This window comes from Choloepus didactylus, chromosome 5 (assembly GCF_015220235.1).
Source record: "Choloepus didactylus isolate mChoDid1 chromosome 5, mChoDid1.pri, whole genome shotgun sequence".
In the NCBI taxonomy this organism is placed as follows: domain Eukaryota; kingdom Metazoa; phylum Chordata; class Mammalia; order Pilosa; family Megalonychidae; genus Choloepus; species Choloepus didactylus.
The window spans coordinates 7,123,741-7,143,602 of NC_051311.1; the positions used below are offsets into that span (position 1 = coordinate 7,123,741).

The 19,862-nt window shown below is 42.5% G+C and overlaps 1 protein-coding gene across 1 annotated transcript in view; it reads right to left on the reverse strand.

Moving 5' to 3' along the window:
- Window positions 1–19,661, reverse strand: part of C5H10orf67 (chromosome 5 C10orf67 homolog) — a 68,976-nt gene extending 49,315 nt beyond the window's left edge. Inside the window, exons 1-3 of the mRNA XM_037837691.1 lie at window positions 19,479–19,661; window positions 5,144–5,287; window positions 3,852–3,926 (exon numbers count right to left, since the gene is read on the reverse strand). Of these exons, the coding sequence (XP_037693619.1) occupies window positions 3,852–3,926; window positions 5,144–5,287; window positions 19,479–19,661 (402 nt within the window). The remainder of the gene's footprint in view (window positions 1–3,851; window positions 3,927–5,143; window positions 5,288–19,478) is intronic.
- Window positions 19,662–19,862: the final 201 nt, after the last annotated feature.

The window sequence follows — 19,862 nt, forward strand, 5'->3', positions numbered from 1 at the left end:
AAAATTAATGAAATCACCACACTAATAGATTAAGGAAAAAATCATATGTCTTTTTAGATGCATAAAACTCCACATTTATGAAATTAAAAATCCATTCTTTTTTTTGTCTCTTAGCAAAAGAAAGAGCCTGATAATATCAACTTACAAAAAAACTACAGCAAAATTATATGTAAAATTGATACGCTGTATCCATCCCTTTTAAGATCAGGAACAAGGCAAGGATGCTTGCTATCCCCGCTTTACTTAACATTGTACTGAAGATACGACCATGCAGTGAAGCAAAAATAAATGAACAAATGAAGCAAAAATAAATGAACAAATGAACAAACAAACAAATGTTGTAAGGGTTACAACTACAGTAACAGCAATGAAATTATTCACAACTGCTATAACTGCTTACATAGAAAGACCCAAAGAATCTATGAATAAATTATTAAAATAAATACAAAAATTTAGCAAGATTGCTGATTACAAAATCAATATATACCAATTAACTGCATTTCTATAACCAGTAATGAGTGGCCAGAAAATGTAATTTAAAAAAAGATATTATTTACCCTACCATCAAAAACAATAAAGTGTCTAGGGATAAATTTAATAAAATTGTATAAGACCTTTATGGATATAATTATAAAATTTTATTAAAAGACATTATAGAAGGCCTAGGTAAATGGAGAACTATTTCATGTTGATAAATTGGAAGACACAAAAAATAAGATATATATCAATTTTACCCTCAATGGTCTTTACCACAAATCCCATAAGCTCTCTGGTGAGTTTATTTGTGCAATAGAGCAGATTTATTTTTAAATGTATATGGCAGAGCAAAGAGTGAAGAATATTCAAACTACTCCTGAAGAAAAAAATGAGACAACTTACCTAAAATTATTCATTTAATTTTAAATGTGCTATTGTCCACCAGGATAGATAATCTAACAGAATAGAACAAAATGCCCCAAATCTGGCCTACACACATACACGGAAACCCGATTTAGGACAGACCCTTTTCAATAAATTATCTTCTGACCTTTGGGCATTGTTACAGGGCCAAAAAAAAAAAAAGAAGAAAAAGAATTCCCACCTCACACCCAATACCAAAAATCAATTCCAGTGAATTAAAGACCTAAATGTGACAGGCAATAATATAAAGCTTTTAGAAAACTTCAAGATATAACAGTGCTATTTTTTTTTAACAAAACACAAATGTGGAAACCCTGGGGAAAAGACTGATATTTGTTACAGTAACATTAAAAAAAAAACTTTGGCTCATCAAAAAGCACCATAAAAAGAGTGAAAGGCAAAGAATTAAGAGAAGATATTTGAAACACATACAACAAACAAAAGATTAGTATCCATAATATATTTTTTAAAACACTCCTACTAATAAATAAGAAAACAAATGCTGCATTTAAAAAATGAACTTTAACAGGAACTTCACAGAATAAGAAAATTCAATGGTCAATATACATACAAAAAGATGGTTAATCTTAATAATCAGAGAAACACAAATCAAACCCACAATAATACAATTTCATGCCCATCAGATTAGCAAAAAGTAAAGTCTGACAATATCAAGTCTCAGTGAGAAGCAGAGTAACAGATATTCTTTGTGCTACAACAGGGAATGTCTATTATAACCCTCACTTTGGAAGACTATTTGGCATTAACCAATAAATCTTAAAACACACACGCCTTCCATCAACAATTCCACTCCTTAGAAATACACTTTAGAAGAACTTGCATAGAGCTGAGCTGCTTGTAACAGCAAATAAGTATTACAATGACATGTATCAGAATACTGTGGAGTATTCATGTGGAGTACTATAAATTAATGAAAATGAGTGAACTGTGGGTACACATGTCTGACTCTCAGGAAATTAACATGGACGTCGTTGGTGAACCGAGCTAGAGCCTCTCAGCACAGTGATGGGATGGACGTCCATTGGAGTGGCAGGAATGGGAATGGAGGATCTGGAGAAGGGGACTGTGCATGAAATAGTGGAAGGGAGTGTAGGCTCAAGAAACTTTTTGTTTTTCAAGAGCTGACCCTGGAGAGTGCTTCTGTGCTGTTAGAGAAGACCCAGTACTGAGGAGCGAACTGATGGTGGAGAAGAGAGAAGAGAATGTGCAGGAAGGAGCCTTTGAGAAGGCTGGGGCGCAGTGGGTCCATGACACCCGTGGAGGGGCTGGCCTTTCAGAGGACAGGCTGGAGGGAGAGCAGAGCATGTGGGCGCCTGTTCTCAGCATGTGCCTTTGGTGATGTGCTCTGAGCTGGCTTCTCTCTTCTCAGTGAAAATCAGAGGATTAATCCTCCATCAGATCACCCATTGAATCTGAGGGAGACGTTGGAAGTGAGGGAGAGAAGCAAAGATCAGAAAATATTCTGCATTTTTAAAAATGTTATGTTCTTATGTTGCAACCCTGCTTTTTGACATGTTTATTATATCTTGTTTAATTTGTAGATTATTAACTTCTTACACAGAAACAACTCATATCTATAAACTTGATAGAAATTCCCGGAGAGTAAAATCATTTTGTAATTTTTACATTTTCTTTGTTAAATTTTGAATAGGGACAAAGGAATATTTATAAAATATATATGGCATAAAGAAGTTTTTGAAGTTCTTCCCCCAATCCCATCTCTATCCCCTTCCTGTCCCTCCCTCTTCCCCACCTGCCCAGAAATAACTATGATTATGGCTGGTTTCTGGCCCTCAGGCAGCATTTGAAACAGTTGACCATTTCCTCTTTGTTGAAACATTCTCTTTTCTTGATTTCCATGACACCACACTGTCCTTGTTTTCCTACTACCTCTCTGACAACTGCTTCTCAGTCCTAACCTACTCTATAAATATACTCTCTCCCTCCGTGATCCCACCCACTCCATGGATTTAAACACCATCGTGATGATGACTCTCAAATGTGTATCTCTAGCCTCAGTGTCTACACTGTCCTCCAAACTCACACATTCACGAAACCACCTGATAACATCAGCATGAAGATGTCTAATGGGTATTCACTCATTCATTTATTGAACAAATGATATTGAATGTTTTCTTCATGCCAAGCAATATTTTAGGTGCTGGGGATACATAAGTGAACAGTGCAAACTAAGAACTCTGCCCTTGTGGAGCTTAAATTTAACCAAATACCCTTGATTTCCATATCCTTTTCCAACCTCCAGTCAGTAAAGGGAACTATCCATCCAGATGTTCAAACCAAAAAGCCAGTCGCTCTTTCAGCCAAAGGGCCCGGGGCAGAGACATTTCACAAGCAAGAACATAATTCATACAAGCATGCTAAGTGCTGCAGAAAGAAGTACGTAGACAGCGAGCAATTAACTGCAACTATAACATATTTCTTTATGGACGTATATAGAAAGCAAAGGGGATCTTAGAGTCTAAGTACCAAAGAAGTACAAGGCCCTTACCAACTCTGAAAAAGAAACTGTTGACAAGCATGGATTTTTCCATTATGCAGGAGCATGAAGCAGCGTGCCTGGCAGGTGGAGGGTCCCCATCATTAGAAAAGCCCCTGCATCATGGGTCAGAGACCCTCCCCTGGGCTTTACGACAGGCCTGGGGGACGGGGTCATAAGGCTCACTGACCTTCTCCACAAACACACTGAATTACTCCTCACTTGCCCGGGGGCCCTGGATAGCGGGTTGGAGTTTTCCAGTCTCTGGAAAGTTAAGTCTTTCTCCAGAAAGTGCTATTTGACTAAGTTTAATGTGAAACTGAGGAGACAGACCTCCCACACTAAAAGCACAGACTGGGACCCACGGGGAGCCCACTCTGAGCCCCTGCAGGAAGGGAGGGCAGCCTCACCCGAGACAAGCGTGAAAACCCACCTTATACATTCCCCTGATGACAGCTATGGCGTCGGCTAGCTGCTGGTTGAAGGATTTTCTCATGTTATCCTCTTTCTGCAAACCAAAGATAAATACAGTCAGCACCACAGTGTACTTCCAAATATGACTCACGCCCACCAGGAAGGGATTCATGGCATAAAACCATAATTTAAATAAGAGCAACCTCTGGAAAACTTCAATTTATCATTTCTCCCATATTACATTATCCAACACATTCAAGTTTCACCTATACTTACCCAAAATCAGTAGAGAGATCATATGGCTAAAACAAACATAATCTGAATACTGCGTTTTATTCTACACATCAATCAAGATCTTTTTATTGCCTTCCTACAACTCCTTTTAAAGGTAGTCGAATCTATTTGTAATTCATGTTCTCTTTGTGTCCTTGTATTTTGGAATGAGATATGCTCATGAAAAGAAATCCAGGATGTCTAATCTGTACATGAGAGTCATTTTCTGATTAATCAAATAATTTGATTATATCTGTTTAGGATAATAATGAAAGATAGTACGTTGAAAAAATATTCTTGAATCTGATATCCATTCTGATTCCAACATGGGGAATAGGATTTAGAGTCAGACAGAATTGGATGTAAATATCATTGTGCCGTTGACTATCTGTTGGACTGTATGCAAGTTATTTAACCTTGGCAAGCTCAGTTTCTTTATCTGTAGATTGGGGTAATATGATTTCCAGCTTAGGATTGTTGAGGGACTTAAAGAGGAAATGTGTTCAGAAGACCTACTTGTATGGGGTGGTCAATAAAGGAGTTTTTTGTTTGTTTTATTGCAAAGAAGTTAACAGTGATATCTCTTCTTAACGACCTATGGGAATTTCTTGAAGTCACAGAGTTTTCATATCTTTGGCCCCTACCAGCCATTAAAGCACAAATAAGAGAGTATAAAATTGTGCTTAAGAGCAAGAACTCAATGGTCAGACTGCTGGGCTAGAACCTAAGCCACCATTTACCTGGTGGTTTGGGGGCAAGTCAGTTAATCTTTCTGTGACTCAAATTCTTCATCTGTAAAATAGGGGGAATAATTGCACCTACCCCATAAGGTGGTTGTGAGGGTTAAATGAGTTCTTGAACAAAGTAATTACAGAAGCTCCTGGCACAAGGTAAAGCTACGCATATTAGCTGTTATAGGAGACGTGGCATATGGAAATTAACTTGCTCTCATAAATCACTCAGTTAAAAACTGTGCTACATGCACATTTAAGTGGAAGGTCCATCCACATACAAACAAAGGAGCGAGAGCCCTTCTACCTGTTGATAATGCTTTTCGATTGCGAACATTCTGTCACGCAGAAAGCTGAAGAGCTTCAAAGACTCCTCTTTCAGTCGGTCCTCAAATGTCAACCGAAGCAAGTCTTTGATGAACCCAAAATCCACCTGAATGGATTTAATAATCTAAAAGTTGAAAAACATACATTATTGTAGAGAGCAGGGTTCCTCTATCTATAGATTCTAGCACATTCCCTGTTTCTGGGCACACAACTGAGTGCCTGGTCAGGGGTCTGACCTCCCTTCTATGGATGACCTCGCAAATATTTTGTGCCAATATTTCCATCCCATAGTGGCCAGGCTCTCAAAATGACAGCTCTCCTACTAAACTAATACTTGCTGATGGGGTAAGGAGATGAGGTTTCTAGAAGAATAAAATAACTTCTTTTGTCTTACTTCAAAGGTGTAATTTTCAAGAGTTGGAATTCGGGTCAGAAAAGATGGGCAACATTTGTCGGGAACATTCTAGCCAGGCACTCAAGTATATAAACAGTGTGTTAAGTAAGAACCGCTTGAAACATAATCACATTGTCTTTTTGTAGCCCCACCCCCCTTTTAAAATATATTAGCTAGGTAGATTTCTCCTGCTCTGAATAGAAATTTTGGAAAATTCCATAACTTTTCTGCTCATTGGAACAATCTTGCCATCACTCAAAACCCAGTCTCGAAATAGCATTTAGAATATGTTTACTATGAGTTAAACTCTTCAAACTTCATCCAAATGTGAGACCTCCCCCTATACTCCAAGCAAAGGGCAGAAGTTGGCAGCAACCCATCTTTAGAGAGGCCTGTGATCTGCCCCTGTACCCTCTCCTTCTCTCTCACCTCCTCTCCCGTGCCCTAGCTGCTGTATCAGACTCTACCAGGGTCAAAGCAGAAGACGCAAAGGAAAATAGCTGTGTCTGCCTGGTAGGCCAGCTCTGCCCTGGTCTGGTAAGAGCCAAACTTTCCTCCTTTGAGCTTGGGCATAGTTTCTGGGACCCTCTCTCCTGCAGATGCAGCTTGACCCAGGCAGATGTCTTTCTACTCTGGGTGATCACTTGCTCCTCCTTCTTCTACCTCTTTGAATCTGGAGTTGACTTCTTTCTTTTCACTGCTATTGGGGATCCTCTGACCTTCTAGATTGCTCTACTAGATAGGAGCTGAATGACCCCATGCTGTCACTCTCATGGACCACGTGTTGCATGGGAAACAACCACGTCTCACTCACCCCAGCACCTCTGGAAGTACAGACTGATGCCAACGAGGTACTCTTATCTTCTTGTCACAGCCCACTGGAGCTTCCTTAAGCATGGATCAAACACCAGCATGCTGTGTCTCCCAATAGCAGCAAACACAGTCCAAATTCCATAGAAGCCTGCCTCCTTTGCTTGAGGTGGTGCGACAGAGACCTCTTCTCACATGGGGAGCATGGGAGCAGTTCTTTCCAAAGAAACCTCTTCAGCATTTTTCCCTCCCCATTCTCTGATCCCTTTTTTAAAAATTATCCTTGATTTGCGTCAAGGGCCAAGAGTCATGGCTCTGATGTGCAACCATTTCCCTTGACAATTCTGAAAATAGGGTCTGACTCAAATTCACTTCAGGATTTGCTATCTGGTATACTGGATCCTGGGAAGAACACCATTTTGATATTCTTGATACTATGGAAAAGGTTTTATTTTGCAGGATATCAAGATAGGCAACTAGTCCAACATTACACAGGAAGTAAGTGGATGGGTCAGAATTAAAACCAAGTCATAACTGCCTCAGGAGCCCATACTCCTTTCCTTATACCTAGTGATCAAATCACGAAGGCTACAGTGTCATAAAATCACGAAAAACATTCTGGAGCAAGTGGGGTCTTAAGGAATTCCTTAAATCCCAAGATATATGCAGAGATGACTTCACCTTTACAAGAGGCAGCCCTCTGGGGATTGCTTATTGTGACCAATGGAGGACAGGAATTCTAGTATGGCCAAATAAGCTCCTAATGGACCTAACATCCCATAGATAGTAGCCATAAACTCTAGATTAAAAACAAACAAACAAACAAAAAAACCCCACAGTTGCAGGCCAACTATTCTAGAGAATAGACTGGGGAATATTTCCCAACTCATCTTCTCAGGGTGGTATTACTTGGTATTAAGAATGAACAATGATAGTATAAGAAAAGAATAGTATAGAATAATCTCACTTATGATAATCACTGGAAAATAATACTCAATAAAATAATGGGAAACTAAATGCATAACTGCTAAAAGAAATAATATGATAAATTGGATTCATTACAGGACTTCAAGAATGATTTACTATTTCAAAGTCAATGAATGCATTCTGTCACATCACTAGATAAAGGAGAAAACTATATGATCATATGATCCATGAAAAAGTTCAAATCCATCATTCCATACTTTAAAAAAATGCCTCTTATTAATTGGAAATAGAATGATGCATCCTTAATCTGATCTAGAATCATGTTAGAGCTGGGTTAGAATTTCATCCAGCTGTATAAAACGCCAATAATAGAAGCATAATTGAAAAATAAGTTAATCACACTAGAAATCTGCATAGGTGATGAAATGACTTCAGATCCTTGTTTCTCTGCTGTGAACTACCTCAACCACCGGTTCACATGGTGGCATCCATGTTTAGGCAAAAAGTAAGGAAACTAAGGAAGGGAGGGAGGGAGGGAGAAGTAAGTGGCAACGGAGCATGAGAGCTGTGTGTTAAAGAAGGTTCCCTCAAATGCCGAGTATCATTCCATCTAAGTCCTACTGACCAGAACTTAGTCATTGAGGCACACCTAGCTGCAAGGGAATAAACACTATAAAACTTTTCTGAAGGCATAAAAGAAGACCTAAATAACTTGTCAAGAGATTAGGAAAGGAGGTACTCTCATGTTACTATTGGAAGGAAGTTGTACGTCCACATACAAAAGAACAAAGTTGGACTCTACCTCATACCGTATACAAAAAGTAACTAAAAAATGGGTCAAGGACCTAAACATGAGAGCAAAAACCATAGAACTCTTAGGGGAAAATATAGAGGAAAACCTTCATGACCTTGGATTTGGTAGTGACTTTCTAGATATGACACTAAAAGCATAAAGCAACAAAGAAAAACTAGATAAATGGACTTCATCAAATTTAAAACTTTTGTGCATTTAAGGACATGATCAAAAAGTGAAAAGAAACCTAAAAACATGGGAGAAGATAGTTGCAAACATATATCTAAGGAGGGTTTAATACCATATATGATAAGAACTGCAACAACTCAACAAAAAAAAGACAACCCAATTAAAAATGGGCAAGGACTCAAAGAAGATACGCAACTGGCCAATAAGCATGTGAAAAGATGCTCAACATATTAGCTATTAGGAAATGCAAATGAAAAGCACAGTGAGATGCCACATCACAACCACTAGAATAGATATTATTTAAAACCCAGAAAATAACAAGTGTTGGAGATGATATAGAGAATAGGAACCCTCATACATTGCTGGGAATGTTAAATGGTTGCAGCCACTGTGGAAAACAGTGTGTGACAGTTCCTCATGAAGTTGAACATAGAATTACCATATGGCCCGGCAATCCCACTTCTAGGTATATACCGAAAAGAAGTGAGAGCAGGGACTAAAACAGACATTTGTACACCAATATTTATAGCAGCATTATTCTACAGTCAAAAGGTGTGGAAGCAAGCCATGTGTCCATCAATGGACGAATGGATAAACAAAATGAGGTATATCCATACAAAGGAAGTATTCAGTCATGAAAAGGAATGACTAATTAGACTTGGATATGGTTAAAATGAGAAAATTTCAGTTGTATATATGTTTCCACAATAAAAAGATTTTTAAAGAAAGTTACTGGTGGGAATGTAAATTGGTATTATATCTATGCAGGGCAATTGGCAACATCCTTCGAAAGGACTAATGCATACATCCTCTGACTCAGAAATTCCACTTTTAAGAATTTATGCCTTTGATTTACTAGCACAGGATAGTACATGATTATTCACTGCAGTCAAAGATTAGAAATGACCAAAATGCCCATCAATAGGGGAATTGTTAAATATATAATAGGCATTCTCAAAATGTAAGACAATGTGCTTGTGAAGCAAACAAGGAAACTCTTCATGTACCAGTATGGAATGATTTCCCAGTTATACTGTTAGGTGAGAAAAAAACAGCCAAAAACAAGGGACACAAGAATATTTATACTAGTTTGCTACCCCTTGTGACAGTTTTCTTAATTAGCGATTTTAATAACTCTTGATATCTGATGTATATAAAATGTTCTACTTCTTTCCAATCCAAAGGCAATATGGTAGAATGTCCAAGATTTGGTGAAGTTGTTTGGTGGGTAACCCAGTCACTCATTCTCTACATTCTTCTATATGCCAAAAACAGTTTATCATTTGTTTAAGCATCATAAATAGAAAATGTTTACAAATGTCAAAAGAATTCCAAAGAGCATAACTAAATGCTTTACTAAAGAAGTTAACATATATATATATAAGACACAAATAGGACATAAATATATGTAGTAGCTTATATTAATAATTATAAAAAACACAACTAATGTCATTCAACTCTAGCTTGTAATATATGCTAACAAAATTTTAATCATTTCAATTCTGTCAATTTGAAAGACATAAAGACAAAGAATACCTAAAATTATCTCAGGAGTTTAGACATAAATCAAGATTTACCTGCACTAGCTTTTGTGTATCTGAACTCAAGTTTTTTATTGGCAAAATTTCACTGGATTCTGTTTGAGTAGCATGGTCTGTGATGAAAAAGCCAACCTTTAAATTATCTGAAATGCCAAGTCTGAAAAAAAAAAATGGAGATGAAATACGCTTTATATAATGGATAGTTCCATAAATTACATGTTAGTGCATATATTTTTGTGTAAATCCTGTTATGTTTTACATATCCTAAGGGGCTGATGAAGTGAGGAAAGCGTCTCTGAATTACCTGCTGTGATCTGGGGTTTTTCCCAGAACTGTGCAGGATTATCAGATTCCCGGTTCTGCTGGATATTGCTCGAGTGCTACCCACTTCTAGCATCAGAAATTTTGTTTCTATTTTCTGTGATATGATCAATTTAAGCACCTTCTTCTAATATCCCATCTGACATTACTATCTCTGCTACTGCCAGATGCCATCAGAAATGATGAGTGGGCATATCAAGCAGAAATTCTTCACGACCTCGGTTCTCAAAATGGGGTCTGAGCCCTGGGGTTCTTGGACCCTCTTTCAGGGAATCCGTAGGGTTGAGATGATTTTGATAACAATAGTAAGGATTTATCTGCCTTTTCCACCATCATTCTCTCACAGTGGAGTGCTCCAGAGGCAGGATCTGCAAATGCACAGCATCGAATCCAGAGCCGGTAAGAGGCTCCACTGTTTTCCCTTAAGCCAGGCATTAAAGGAGTTTGCAAAATTGTTGAACAATGACAACCTTCTACATAAAATATTTTGTTTTGAAAACCACAATTATTCTTTCATAAAATATGTTATTTCTATGAGCATGTAATTGGTTTATTGTTATTTTATACGAATCGATAAAGATACATTTTAATTTTTCCTTTGTAGATTTTAATATGGTAACTACTGATAGACATAAGCAGGAGAAAGCCCTCTAAGGTCCTCAGTAATTTTTAAGAGCATAAAGGGGTCCTAAAACTGAAAAGCTCAAGAACAGTTTAAGACAATCACAACAGAATTCTGTGCTTGGTTTTCCAACTGCATTGGTGAACAATGCAAACAGGCCAGGAGCAAGTGTTTGTAAATTCTCCCTTCAGACCTCCGTGTCCAGCGTCTCAAACGGTGATGAGGCCAAGTGCACTGTCTCCATCCTTGCGATCAAATTCATCACCACCATCCCTTCCTAAAAAGCCAGCTGAAAAAACAAGAGCCTCAAGAGGCCGAGGAGAATTGTCAGACTTTCAGGGGAGAGTAGCTGGCTTCGCTGACCTGATGGGCCCCCCACCACGGCAAATCCCCCTTCTCGCTGGCTGGCTATTTGTCCCCCATGAAACTCAGGGGAAGGTGACCTTGTCCCTGTGCCAAGGGTATGTGCCGTCCAGACTCAGGCCATCACGGTGAACTGCTCTTCTTGGCAGTGAAGGTGTAGGGGTGGGCAGGTAACCCCGTTCTGGAGCATGAGACCCCAGGAAAGGTCTGTTGGGGGCCTTGAGGGAAGCAGAGGTGTGGTTTCCCCTGTGGCTCGGACATTGCCACATCTGGACATGACACCCAGAGCTGCTACAGTCCCCTTGTGACTACAAGAGGGGCCAGCCAGAGGGCGAAGCCAGGACATGGACGATGAGCTTTGAAAAAGGTGGAGATGAATTGACTGATGACTTCTTTAGGCCATTGGCTCAACCAGCTCTGAAACTTCGTTCCTCCTCCTTCCTTCACGGTCGGATGATACATTCACTTACTCTTGGGGCTTTCGGCCAACTGGAGACAAAAGCACCTTAACTGATACTCTAGCTATGTGTCATTAGGTAAATTACTTAACTTTTCTGTGCCTTGTGGAAAATACAGTGCCTCTTTCAGAGTTACTGTAAGGATTAAGTGTGTTTACTTACAAGTACTTCGTGTGGTACGTGTCACGTCATAAGCCCTCAAGAAACATTACCCCTTACTATTGCCTGGGTCTGATTCTTACTGTGTTTTGAAACATCGTACTTTTTCATCATTTGGGAGGGGGGACTATTAAAGCATAGCAGTATTCAACAAGGGAAAGCTACTTTTATAGTAAAAACCTTTTAGCATCCCAAAGAACAATTTTTAACTAATCCCACTAAATTTTCAAATATCGTTCCACACACTCATCACTGTTGATGACAGACCTCGCAGTAAGCAGCTCCATTATTGGGATGGGGGTGGGTGCATCACTAAAATTGTACATCTCAATTTCAAAGACATTTTCTGGAGTTTTTTCTACAAAAATTTTTATGTTAGGTGGGCCCTAATTATTTCAGGAGTCCATGTTTTTTTCTCATTAGCACACTACTGCTGGAGGGGCTCCACGGGCCCTCAGTGTCCCTGCACAATCTTTCTGGAGAATACAAAACCCTGGCCATTTTCCCCCAGGCCATTTCTTAGGGCTGTGTCTGCAGCTGGCAGTCTTGAAGGATGACGTAACCTTGAAGGATGATGAACCTCTGGTTCCTATCAGAGTGATAACTCCCCCAGCTCACGGAGTGCACCAGAATCCATTGTGGATTCTCTGAGTCACACCCCTGGACTCGGGAGGGCAAACAGAACTAACACAAATGAACATGATGCTCAAGCAAACTGCTTTGGCCGTGATAGTAAAGTCTTTTGTCTCCTACCCAGGAGTCTTGTATCTTTTCCAACAGTCAAGAAAGAGTAACAGACTAAGTAAACAGCAACAGTTAGCTTGTAAATAGGGGGAAATCTCAAACCTTGCCCAATCCTCAACAAGTATCTGGCCCATAAAATCCTCTCCATAAATTCCTGCTGTTTGAATGTCTTTAAAAATGACAACAGTGAAATGAAAACAATCAACTGAAAACTTCATCAAGATTTATGGTTTCGTCTACCTAAAGTCTACAGCTATCTTTGAAAGTTACTTCTGGAAAACCATCATGTTAAAATGAAGTATGATACTGTACTGCACTACAGAAATAGATGAATCATAGGATCCATTATTGTCAAAGTCAAATAAACACACTTTTTAAGGCAGTTTATAGAAAATTGGGAGAAAAGCAATTTTTAAGTAGTGATGACATAAAATTTCTGGGAAAGTGCCCTTGGGTACTTTCCAAAGTTGACAACTATTCAAATTGTACATGAGACCATTTTTTTTCCTAGAATATGTGTTTTAGAAATTTTAAGGACATTCTCTTTTATGATACATCTGGGAATCTTTCAAAACACAAAACAAAAATGAAATCATTTCATCTCCAAATAAGTGTGCCACAAAAATATAAGTAATAAAGTAAAGGTTTCACATCTCATACCACCTACCACAAAAAATTAATTAATTAATTAATTAATTAATAAGAGTTTCAGTGTTTGGTAGACCTTTTTCAATTTTGGAGGCAACATATACCACATTTGTGTATGTTACTTCAACCCATCTTCCAAGCCACAGGCAGGGCTACCAGTTTCTATTGGAGACCAATAGAATTTTTGCTGCAGGTCCAGGCTGCTGAGCAGCTGCCTTTCTGTCCAGCAGACACAGCAGCCCTCAGAGTGTCTATGACAAATAGGGGTGATCTATGGAGCCTCTGGCAAACACCAATGAGAAAATCACAGCACAGGCCTCCAGGATTTGGGAGCAAAACTTATGCCCTCGTCTAACTGTTCTCCTTCTGAGATACAGCTTCTGGCTTGCTACTGAACCTTGGTAGAGACTGAATGCCAACTCATGGGACATCAGGGGACCGTATGACCTGAGTTTCCCACAATGAACTGCATCTTCTCTGACCCACCAAACCATAAGGTTGGGCGTGCACAGCATCAATCTATCATCAAGTGGAAACAGTATACAAGAGACCAGGTTCAAGCAGAGGGACAGAAAGTGGCATGAGCAGGTGGCTGAGATGCTAACACTGATTCCTGCTGTGTTGCCTCCTCTCCTTAATCCATACCTACAGCCTCATGGGAAGTTCCTTAGAACTGGTTGACTGGTTAACAGGGGTATCTGCCACCAGCAGGTAGACACGTGCAGTCTTACAGCCCCACTCAGAGCTGCCCCTGAAGGACAGCAGGGAAGGAAAATCCTCCCAGTAAATAGAACTTCAAGAAGTCCATTGGGTTGTCCACAGTTTTGGATGAGAGATGGCCAGAGGTACGTATCTACACTTATTTAGGGCAGGTGCTGAAGTTTGGGCTGCATGGTCAAGGAGTTGGAAGGAACAAATTTGAAAGGCTGGTGACAAGAAAGTCTGGGGAAGAATTCTGTGGATGAGTCTTTAAGAAAAGGCACAGACTGTAAAGATAGTCATGCCTCATGTGGATGCTCACCAAAGGTCTTCCACTGCAGATAAAGGACTCAATAATCAGGTCAACAAAATGATATGCTCAGTTTTTTCCAGTCAGCTCAGTGCCCAATGGCTCTTGAACAAAATGGCCAAGGTGGCATGGATGAAGTTAAAGCACATGGGTCTCTACTGGCCCTGATGTGGTGGTACTAACCAGGAGGCACCTGTGCAGGTTGATAGCATTGACCTTCTCCCATTCTGAAGGAGACAGAGATTCATCCTTGCTGGAACAGGCACATATTCTGGATATGGGTTTGCATTCCCTTTCCCCAGTGAATCTGCCAGAACTACCATCCACGGTCTCTCAGAAGGCCTTACCACCATCACGGTATTCTGCAAAGCATCACTTGGGACTAAGGAGCTCATTTTTTAGTAAGGGAAGTACAGCAATGGGCTCGTGTCCATGGAATTAACTGGTCATATCACATACCCATTGCCCAGAAGTGGCTGGCCTAATAGAAAGGTGGGCTGGCTTATTAAAGACACAGTTGAGAGAAAATACCATGACAGGTTTGGGTTCTGTCTTAGGGATGCAGTATATACTTTGAATCATCATCATATGCTGCTCTTTCTCCTGCACAAGACTACATGGGTCCAGGAGTCAAGTGGTGGGAATGGAAGAAGCTCCTCTCACTATGATGCCTACTGCCCTACTCACAACTTTCTGATCCAACAACTTTAAGATCTTTAAGATCTGATGGTTTGAAGGTCTTAGTTCCCAAGGGGAGAATCTTCCACCAGGAAACACAGCAATGGTTCCATTGAACTAGAAGATGAGATTGCCACCCGGCCATTTGGGGGTTCTTATGCCACTGAACCAAAGGCAGAAAAAGAGGTCATTCTACTGGTTAAAGTGGTTGATTATGATTTCCAAGCTGTTGGTAGACAGTGGAGTTGAGAAGGCCTGTGTCTGAAACCCCAGGGATCCCCTGGGGTGCCTCTTAGAAATTCCATGTTCAACCAATAGTAAAGAGGCTAATGGAAAAACACAGCAACCAAAAAAGGGCAGGACTATTGAGAACTCTGGACCCAGCTAGTGATCCACTCACCCTGTCTGCACCATTCAGCAAGTCTCAGCCTCTTGGCCACTCGGCAAGCATCCTGCAGACCAGCTCTGGCCCATACCGTCTGGTAATTTCTTTGCCACCAGCTGGCTGGGAGTTTCTGTGGTAGACATGCCCTTTCCAAGGTGGTCTTAACCTCTGCATTTGGGGATATGGGGATGGAGAACTCTTTTAAGTTCTTGGTTTCCTCCCTATTTAGTCATTCTTGCCCCCAGAGGCATTTCTATTACTACACTCCTTAGTCTGCTGTCACAACCATTAGCAGTTGAACACCTTTTACTACTTAAAAATTCTTCCTATTAAATATTCTCTGTTCAAATGCCCGGTGTGGTTTCTCCTTCCCATCTGGACCCCGAGTCCTACATCAGTATAATAAAACCAAGAGCATAAAAGCTACAGACGGCCACCTGAACTTGCCCTGATGTTCTATGTTCTGTAACTCCACATAGTTGACAGGTGTAGACAGCACCCTCGTGGTCCAGCCAGGTGCCCCTTACTTCCCTAGACTAAGCTGCTCCTTTTTACTCTTCAACTACACTTCTCATTAAGCTAGTATATTTACTTTTTTCCCTTCCCATTTCAAGCAAATGACCTATTGTGGGTTGCAAGCTTATGGAGCGAGGATAGTTTCTATCATATATGTATATCTATCTATCTATATATACATATATACATATCTATAGATATGTATATATATATACATATCTATATATATATATGTGTATATATATATATATATTTTTAGGATATGATTTAGAAACTTAGAATGTTTTCAGTTATTCCTTCCGATGCTATAAATGGAATATGTAATAAAATGTTTTAAAATCAGGTCCAATAATTTTATGGATACTTCCTCCAGTGTGTTGAAAAACAATATTAGTTCCTATTTATCGAGTGCTAAACTTGTGCCCTGTACTTTGGTAAGAAAGATGTAGTAACGCACACATTTTCCACTCAGCTAATCCTCCCTGTTTTGAACTGGATCACCCCAAAACAACATGTTCCAGTCCTAACCCCTGGCTTGTGAATGTGACCCTATTTGTAAGTAGGATCTTTGAAGGTGTGAATAGTTAAGATGAGGCCAGACTGGATTAGGGCAGACCCTAATCTAATGTGACTGATGTCCTGATGAGGAGTGGAAAATGTGGGCACAGACAGACAGAGGGAGAGACAGAGAGAGAAGTCCACGGGACAGATGAGGAGATGCAGTTACCCCACAAGCTTTGCCGGCCGCCTCCAGAACCCCACACACGTCAGAGGGAGCACGGTGCTGCCAACACCCTGGTTTGGGCTTCCAGCCCCCAGAACTGTGAGACAATGAATGCTGTTGTGTTAAGTCATCTAGTTTGTGGTAGTCTGTTACAGCAGCCCCAGCAAACTAAGACATTCCCAACAACTATGGGAGAGATAGTAAACCTTCTCGTTTTAAAATTGTGGTAACAGAGGTTCAAAGAGAGCACATAACTTGCCTAAAAGCACAAGCTGGAAGTGCCCACTACTGCACGTTCCTCATGGGGACACATCCACAACTCCACTGTCCCCTCCTGTCCTAACTTTTCTATGTCTGATGCGGAAAGATCTGGCTCATTCAGAATCTAAGTGAAACAGGACAGCTCATTCTTCAGCTTCCTTTAAAATTCCAAATGTCTCCAATTTTAGATGACAAATCCCCTGCCTAGAATGGAAATCCACATCCCAACAAATTAGCTAAGTGGTTCCTACACAGTCCTTATTTATAGTCTCAGCAATTCTATTTCTGAACAAAATGTTGGTTGTTATGCATAAAACACAGTCTCAAAAAGATAGCAATTATGTCTTTAATAAATTAAATACAAAAAGAACATGTTAATTTATTATAGAAAACATGTCCATGAATATTTATTAATAGAATGCAGTGACAATTCTCCCTGAATCCCAGAATAGTCAATCCTAACAAATGCTCATTAATGAATGAGTCAATGGAGATGGCATTAAGTGGGCTAAACTTTCACTATGGTTAATTGCTCGATTTTAAAGAAAGAAAAAAATCACCTCCCTTTCTTTCTTCTTCTTCAAAGAACACACATCTCTGATGTGCCCTGAGGCTGACAGAACTCTAGTCTATGGAGACCACTTACAGTGACCTGGTCAAATCTCATGATTTTAAATACTATCTTTGTGCTAATTACTCTCAACTGATGTTGTCAGCACTGAGCTCTCTGCTGAACTTCAGACTCACATAACCATTTACCAACTTAACAGCCTAAATAGATATCTAATAGTCATGGCCAACACATCGTGTCCAAAACTAAGCTGATGACATCTCCCCAAACTTGCTCCCCTTTGCAGTTAGTGGCAATTCCACTCTTCCAGTTAATCAGATCAAAATTGTGGAGCCTTTCCCATCTCACACCATCCATCAGAAAATCCCACCACCCCACCTTCTACATCCATCTAGAATCTGATACTTCTCCCCACCTCCAAGGACCACTCCCACCAACAAAGTCTGTCATGAAGAATATTATTGGACCCCTAAGGGGTTTCCCAATTCCCAGTGCGGTCTCCCTGGCATCCAGCTCTCAAATTACACCCGGGACTGCAGGGGAGCCTCGGCCTCCCCAGCCACAGACAGGCGCTCCGACGCAGGAGAAATCAGTTCAGGCTTCTGTGGCCCCTCGTTCCCGCAATGCGCACGAACTGAGCTCCTGGCAGTGTGTCCACTGAGCCGTCGGGGCGTTTGTCGGGGAGCTACACCCCACGCCCCCCTGAACATGAAGGAGTCCAGCACAAGAGACCATTACTCTCAATAAACTGGAACAGGGCACATGCCTGCGAGGCCCCGGCGTTTGCAACCTCCCGGGGCTACAGGAGCCGGGCCTGGGAGGTCCCCAAGCTGAGCCCGCGGCGCACGACTGAGGGGGTCTGGGCCGCCGGGAGCCTCCGGGGCGTGACCTTCATTCTCACCCAGGAGTGCGGGACACTGTTATCAAGTTCTGACTTGGCGGGCCTGGGCCAGGGGAACTGATCAGCCCCTAGGAAAGGTAGTGGGGCACGGGTGGTAGCGCCCTCCACGGCCCCCCGGGCCTGAGAAAGTGGAGCCGAATGCAGGCCCCATTTCCTCACCCCAAAGTACAACCGTTGGGGAGGGCTTGCCAGAGAAACACACACACACACACACACACCCCCCCCCCCCCCGTGCCTTACCCGCACCCTCCACCCTCTTCTTTACCGGAGCAACTCCCGCCCCTCTTCAATCAACCTCCGCGCCCTCTCAGAACCAATCCAAGCCTTTAACCCCTACAGCTACCCCGCCCTCTAAACCGCCCGATATAAGCTTGTACTCTCCCCTAATAAACTCTCTTGGCTTCTTCACCCTCAAAGAAACGTGTCCCGCCTGTTCCTTCTCGCCGCCCTCCACACCTTGCACGCCTCCGCCGGGGACCGGGCCCAGTCCCCCGCCTCGCCCTCGCCTCCGGGAAAGAGCCCCCGCCGCCGGTACCCTCCGAGCAATCCCGAGAGCCGAGGGTTCAGCAACCGGCCGCCACCCCCCCCCCCCCAGACGAGTCAACTGCGACCGCAGAGGAGCTGCCTCAAGTGTCTGGGGCCTCTCCAAAGGAGCCCACCCAGCACCCCGAGGCCCTTGCCATGGATATTGCAAGTTCCCCCAACCAGCTCACCTAGTATTCTTACTTAATAAATTTTTAGGGAAAAATACATTTTTCTAGAAACATCACCTCGGCATTATCTAAATAAACATCCACCTGCCGCAAAGCCGGCGAAACAGGACTAGGAAAGGGAGGAAACACAAAAATGAATAAAAAGTACCAACCAACATTTATCAAGTACTGTGCACAAGCACATCACGAAGATGAAGCCGTGGAGGGACCACGGAACCCTGCCAAGCTGCGCCACCGCCATCCCGACAGCCGCAGCCTCCGCGCCAGGAGGCGACAGTGACGGGCCTGATGGGTCGCCGGGATCCGAACACGCACACGCTGGGGCCCAGGCCTGTGGCTCCCAGGAAACACTGACACATTTAAGACACCCCAACAGAGAAAGAAGAGTACGGGGTACCAAGGGCCGGAGCGGGGCTGGGGGCTGGAGTCGTGATTAACGGGCACGGGTTTCTGCTTCGGGAGTTGGGTGGTGGTGAGGCCGGCACAACAGCAGTGTGATCAACATCACCAATTGTGGTTTAAATGGGAAATGTTAGGATTTATAGGAGGAGGGAGGGAGGGAGGAGGACATCAGTGAGGCCGGGTCACCTGGGGTTGAACTGGAACTGCTCGATGGAGGCCGTGAGCCCCTCCAGGACCCTGCGGCTCTCCTCCGTCCCGGGCGCGTCGCCCAAGCTCGCCATCGGAGCCGGGGCTGCCCGCTGCGCCGTGCGCTCCCGCCGAGCCGCCCGCTCGGGGAGTTGGCGCCCAGATCGCCGCGTCCGTTGCCATGGCGACTCCCGGGGAACCCGCGCGCGCGGGCCGCGGCGGCCTGGGGGGCGGGCCTGTCCCGGGGCTGCCCAAGTGCGCGGCGCGGCCCTCCCCGGACCACCCCGCCCGGCCGAGGCTGGCGCGGCCCCGGGGAGCGCGGAGCCTGCGGGTGCCCCTGCTGCAGCCCCGCAGCCCCCCAGCCCCCGACCCTCCCTGCCTCCG